Source organism: Poecilia reticulata, chromosome 13, assembly GCF_904066995.2.
Source record: "Poecilia reticulata chromosome 13, P_reticulata-male-v2, whole genome shotgun sequence".
Taxonomy (NCBI): domain Eukaryota; kingdom Metazoa; phylum Chordata; class Actinopteri; order Cyprinodontiformes; family Poeciliidae; genus Poecilia; species Poecilia reticulata.
Genome location: NC_088842.1, coordinates 33,606,731 through 33,612,929, shown reverse-complemented (window position 1 = coordinate 33,612,929; position 6,199 = coordinate 33,606,731). Strand labels below are relative to the sequence as shown.

General features: G+C 47.8%; 1 protein-coding gene across 3 annotated transcripts; it reads right to left on the bottom strand.

Moving 5' to 3' along the window:
* Nucleotides 1–495: 495 nt before the first annotated feature.
* rnaset2l (ribonuclease T2, like) lies at nucleotides 496–6,107 on the bottom strand. Of its 3 annotated transcripts, none has more exons than XM_008402015.3 (9): nucleotides 5,158–6,107; nucleotides 4,642–4,904; nucleotides 4,281–4,348; nucleotides 4,123–4,180; nucleotides 3,974–4,041; nucleotides 3,329–3,442; nucleotides 3,138–3,186; nucleotides 2,789–2,863; nucleotides 496–798 (listed from the first exon to the last, which is right to left on the bottom strand). In XM_008402015.3, exons 2-9 carry the CDS (start codon nucleotides 4,837–4,839, stop codon nucleotides 613–615), a joined length of 816 nt encoding a protein of 271 aa, XP_008400237.2. In that variant the 5' UTR covers nucleotides 4,840–4,904; nucleotides 5,158–6,107; the 3' UTR covers nucleotides 496–612. The 3 variants fall into 3 exon arrangements, with proteins under 3 accessions (XP_008400237.2, XP_008400236.2, XP_008400235.2); XM_008402014.3 differs by having other exon boundaries at nucleotides 4,642–4,870; XM_008402013.3 differs by having other exon boundaries at nucleotides 4,642–4,845.
* Between the last annotated feature and the right edge of the window lie 92 nt (nucleotides 6,108–6,199).

Here is a 6,199-nt window from a genome sequence, read left to right as displayed (position 1 = left end):
TGGAAGTTTTAAATATTTCTATGATTTTTATTTCAGTCTTTCTGGATTCTGTAAATCACTAAAAGACTAAAACTGGAACTGAGACTAAACCAGAAAATGGTTCAAACTAATGAGCTAAAGTCAAAATCAGGCCGTTAAATAAAAGCAGGAAACGGCGTCATGGAGGAGCGTCGCTGCGCTTCTTAAAGGGACAGAGGACAATTTCTAACCGAAGTAAAACTTTTGCTATTTTTATATATTCGGCGTTTTCAGTACAACTGAAGGTAACGGAGTCATTAGGAGGATCATGAAGGAAGCGATTCGACCTGATCCTGCCTGGACCGGACCGGACCGGACCGAGAGCACTAAGGAGGCTGAGGCTGTGGCGCCCCCTACAGGAAGCCCGTTTGCTCCACATTTTCTCACCATGGAGGAGAATCATCAGAATTTTGGGTTTATTGGGTTTGGATGTGAGCCGTTGGATCAGAACCGAAGCGTGTCAGAACAAACTGGACCGGACTGTTGGAGCCTTTTATTAGATGTAACAGCTAAAACAAGCATCGATTTGAACGGTTCCGAGTCCCAAGCTGAAGGGAAAGCGGAGCAGGACGGGTTCGGTTCGGTCGGGTCGGGTCAGCCGCAGGGCCGCCACGGCTCCTGGTGGTTGATGGGGAGGTAGAAGAGCGGAGCGTCCGGAGGGCAGGGGTGGCCCGGAGAGGGTCCGGGTCCGGGGCCCAGCCCGCCGTCGCCATGGTGACTACAGCCGACGGTCAGGTTCCGGGTCAACTGGACCTTCACCTGGAACAGAACCTGCCTGTCCTGCAGGAAAAGAAGAAAGATTCAGATTCTGTTCATCTTTACTCTGAACCGGTTCTGATTCTGCTGGAGGAAATCTTGGTTTCAGTTGCTTTAAGGGGTTCTGCTGAGGTTCTGTTGAGGTTCTGCTGAGGTTCTGCTGTGGTTCTGCTGAGGTTCTGCTGAGGTTCTGCTGAGGTTCTGCTGAGGTTCTGCTGAGGTTCTGCTGTGGTTCTGCTGAGGTTCTGCTGAGGTTCTGCTGTGGTTCTGCTGTGGTTCTGCTGAGGTTCTGCTGAGGTTCTGCTGTGGTTCTGCTGTGGTTCTGCTGAGGTTCTGCTGAGGTTCTGCTGAGGTTCTGCTGAGGTTCTGCTGAGGTTCTGCTGAGGTTCTGCTGTGGTTCTGCTGAGGTTCTGCTGAGGTTCTGCTGAGGTTCTGCTGAGGTTCTACTGAGGTTCTGCTGAGGTTCTGCTGAGGTTCTACTGAGGTTCTGCCTACTGAGGTTCTGCTGAGGTTCTGCTGCGGTTCTGCTGAGGTTCTACTGAGGTTCTACTGAGGTTCTGCTGAGGTTCTGCTGAGGTTCTACTGAGGTTCTGCCTACTGAGGTTCTGCTGAGGTTCTGCTGAGGTTCTACTGAGGTTCTACTGAGGTTCTGCTGAGGTTCTACTGAGGTTCTGCTGAGGTTCTACTGAGGTTCTGCCTACTGAGGTTCTACTGAGGTTCTGCTGAGGTTCTGCTGAGGTTCTACTGAGGTTCTACTGAGGTTCTACTGAGGTTCTGCTGAGGTTCTGCTGAGGTTCTACTGAGGTTCTGCCTACTGAGGTTCTGCTGAGGTTCTGCTGAGGTTCTACTGAGGTTCTACTGAGGTTCTGCTGAGGTTCTACTGAGGTTCTGCTGAGGTTCTACTGAGGTTCTGCCTACTGAGGTTCTGCTGAGGTTCTGCTGAGGTTCTGCTGAGGTTCTACTGAGGTTCTGCTGAGGTTCTACTGAGGTTCTGCCTACTGAGGTTCTACTGAGGTTCTGCTGAGGTTCTGCTGAGGTTCTACTGAGGTTCTACTGAGGTTCTACTGAGGTTCTGCTGAGGTTCTGCTGAGGTTCTACTGAGGTTCTGCCTACTGAGGTTCTGCTGAGGTTCTGCTGAGGTTCTACTGAGGTTCTACTGAGGTTCTGCTGAGGTTCTACTGAGGTTCTGCTGAGGTTCTACTGAGGTTCTGCTGAGGTTCTGTTGAGGTTCTGCTGACTTCCTGCTTCCTGTCAGATCATTCTTGAGGTTCTGAACTCGACTGGACTCCCATGTTCTGAAACGAATCTCCGTTCAGATCTGGACTTTAGTTTCTGAACTAAAAGAAACTGAAGTCTTTTAGTAGAACCCAGCAGAACCGGAACTGATTGGACCGATCAGGAGAATTTCATCCTGGCTGTTGAACCCACACCAGCTGGTGGTTCTGTTTGTTCTTTTGGACCTTAAACGACCCGCACATCACTGGAAAAACAGCTGCAAGTGTTTCTAATGTGTCACCATGGTAACCGGATCGCTGAAGGACCCCGTTGGACCAGCGGTTCTGGTTCTGGAACCGGACCGGGTCGGCGGTGGGTTTTATGAGATGTGCTGAGAATCCGGTCCAATTAGCTGCTGATGTTAGTGGAACAAAGTTCTGCTGCAGATCCAGAGGACCCGGTTCCTCTGACCCGGTTCTTCATGAACGTTCTGCAGCTCCGTTACGGTGAAAATCTTCTTCAAGCCGTAATAAAATAATTACGGTCTGATTTTTATTTCCACATTAAAACTCGTTAATGTGGAAATAAAAACTCGTTTTGCGATATTTGCTCCTGTGAACGATGATAAATGCGACTTTTTCTATCTGGACGTCAAGCTGAGCAGTGGAGTGAATGTGAGAAGCGCTGCCCCCTGCTGGTTGGAGTTGGCATCGCTAAAAACAACGTTTCTGACCATTTCTGTGGAAAATGTGCAATAAACGCGTGAAAAGAGCGGAGAATCTGCTGATGTGTGAATCACCTGCTGGTCTCTGACGCACTGGATCTCATGTCTGTCTCCGACATGCGGCAGCAGGACCTGCTGCAGCTCTGCCACCTGGACCAGACGGAACCAGAACCAACACAAACCCAGAGAAACAGTGAAAACCATAACAATCCTGATAACATTCATTTTGACACACAGAATAAAACTTTCTTTTGTTTTTCATCATGGAGGCAAAACATAAAATCAGCTCCAAAAGAGAAAAAGATCATTACATTTTAACATTTAATAAACCTTTTTTTGTCTCTGCAGCATCTATTTAATCTATTTCATGTTTTGCGGGTCGATGTCGCTAATCTGATGTGAGCCGGTGGTGAAGCGGTTTCACCTTGTACAGTCGCTCACAGGACGGAGTGATTCCTGCTTCCGCCAGCATCCTGCAGCACAAAACAAACTCATTATTTCACTTCATCATTTCAGAGAAACATTTATGAACGTTTTATTTTTAGTTTATTGCTAAAATGAGGCTGCCAGTGTAATCTGCACGGCGGCCACAAGGGGCGCTGCAGCGACGCTCACTTGTAGAGATCAAACTGACGGCGCAGCTTCAGGCAGATCTGGAAAAACTTGAGAGGAGAGTTGAATCCTTCAACACACGCGGCGCAGGAGCCGTGTTTCAGCCACTCCTCCTTCCTGCCACACCAATCAGATCATGGAGTAGAAGCAGCCTTTAATGCCCCGTAAAGTTCACACACACAAAGTTCTTACAGCGTTTTTACAACATGTTATAAAGAAGAATAACAAAAAGTGTAAAACACTACAACAGAAAAATCAGATAAAAAATATCTGATCACAAGGAATGTTCAGTTTAGTTGGATGAATATAAATCATGAGATTAATTGGAAATATTCCCTCATTTCATGAAGCAATGAGAAAATATTAATTTGAAGCATATAAACAAAAAAGAATGAAGCTAAAATTAAAACCTGGTTATGAGAAAAACCAGATTTTTGATCTGCGCTTCGAAAATAAACTGAATTAAAGTAAAATACATTTATTTCCTGTTTCCTGTGTTTACATCAGAAAGTCAGAGTCTGAACAATAAACTATAATTAAGAGGAATATTTCATGGTAGAGCTGCATGACACCGCCCTCTACAGGAAGAGACAGGAACTGCAGAAACTCCGCCTCCTTCAGACCGGAAGTGGAATTACAGAAACGTACCAGAAATGGAAACACGGTTTGGTTTTCAGCAGCGATGGCCAGAAGTCCTTCAGCTCCTCCTCCACCTCCTGGAACATAAATCAGAAGTTTTACAGAAGCATCGCCCTCTTCCTGTAGGGGGCGATGCTTGGAGGACGTCTGGGAATCACCTGGAGGTCAGAGGTGAAGATGGGCCAGCAGGTGCAGCAGGACTGGGCGTGGAGAGGCCTGGAATGGAGCAAACGGGAACATCAGCTTCCTGACCGACGGATCGTTTCTAAATCCATTCATTCATAAAGCGACAGACAGGAAGTGAGTCGGCTGGTACCAGAGGCCGTGGATGGTCCAGCTGCTGATGTTCTCAGGAATCGTGCACTGAGTCTCTTTGAACAAGGACTGATGGAAACAAACAGTTAGCAGGAATATCATGTTTCTGACAGTGTGAGCAACTTCCTGTCCCGCATCAGTGTCTGACCTCACAGATGAACCGAGTCCTAATTTCACTCAAAGCTTTTCTCAGCGGGATTAATATGAAATAAATGTTAAATCTCTCTGACACCATGAACGTTTCATCTTTTCTCAGTCGTCATCAGATCAGTTTGTTTTTCTTTCCTTCTTTATTTCTGATTCTGTTTGGGAACCGGAAGGAGCTCAGATCACAGTGATGACGTGGTGATGACGTCACGCACCTGGCAGAAACCCCCCGGCCACTGCAGGGTGAACAACATGCATGTCCAGCTGCAGCTGCGCGGCAGCAGCTCGGCGCTGTGGCGGCCATATTTGTAGTTCTCCCTCATTTCCTGTTGCGTCACGGAGCCGCGAGGGAGCAGCAGGAAGAGAAGAGCCGGACTCAGAGTGACCAGCAGGGGCAGCACTGAGCGGGACATCTGGGTCTGAAAGTATCACACAGGTTCGGGTCTGTGGAAGGGAAGGCAGTGAGCCGGTGGGGGCGCTAGAGAGCCGAGACCAGACGAAGCATCAGAAACATGAGAACCAGCTTTGATTCTCTGACAGGATGTGGAAATATTATACATGTTTAAAGGTTTTATCCAAAGCTGATCGACTTGTTTCATTAGAAATCTGCTTCACTTCCCTTCAGAAACAAACTTCTGGATTAAATCAAAACATTTTGAGTCTAAATCTGCAGAAGTTTGAATAAAAGAAGAAAACAAAGCTTCACGTTTCCCTGAATGTGTTGAACTCACCGATCTGCGTCTCCGTCGGCTGGAAATGAAGAAGTGAGACGATTCTCCTCCGCAGCAGCTCAGAGCCCAGCGGGGGCCGGAAGCAGCTATAACTATAAAAACACCTTTCAGTCACACTTCCTCAGAAACCAGAATCCAGGGGCTGAACCGGGTCCAGCCTCCAGAACCAGCAGAACCAGCAGAACCTCCGTTTTCCTTCCCTGCAGACTAGCAGCAGCGACTCTGGTGGTGGTTTGGATGTTTGGATGGATTTTAAATCCAGTGACGTTTCCATCGTTTCCCCAAACTGAGGAAATTAGTGTCAAACGTTTGTGCTGCTGTCATTTCAGAGACATTAATAAAAACGTTTCCAGAGGTCATCAGAGGTCATGAGGGGTCATATGGGGGCATCAGGGGTCATCAGGGGTCGACCAGCCCTCCTACATTTATGAAATCAAACTAAATTTCTGTTGCACAAACTGCAGAGTTTATTGATTTTGGTACAAACTAACATTTGACACCAACAGGTTTGGGGATTGTGGGAGACAGGGAGGAGCTTGACCTCTTGACCTCTTGACCTCTAAACTTAGATTAATATATAATAGCAAGAAAGTTTGAACACAAAACGATTTCACCAGCTTGAAAAGTCCAAACGTGCTGCAGACCAGCAGAACCCGGCCGGTACCACTGCTGCCCGGCAGCATGAAGGCTGTGAATCCCAGTCTGCCTCAGTCCAGAACCAGAACCAGAACCAGACCCAGAACCGGAACCGGAACCAGACCCAGAACCAGAACCAGAACCAGAACCAGAACCAGACCCAGAACCAGAACCAGAACCAGAACCAGAACCAGAACCAGAACCAGAACCAGACCCAGAACCAGAACCAGAACCAGAGCGGTTCTCTCTCTGTGGCAGCCATGTTGTTGTCAGCTGAGCTGCAGGCAGTAAATATCTCCAGCAGGGAGTGTGTGTGTGTGTGTGTGTGTGTGTGTGTGTGTGTGTGTGTGAGTGTGTGTGTGTGTGTGTGTGAGTGTGTGTGTGAGTGTGTGTGTGTGTGTGTGTG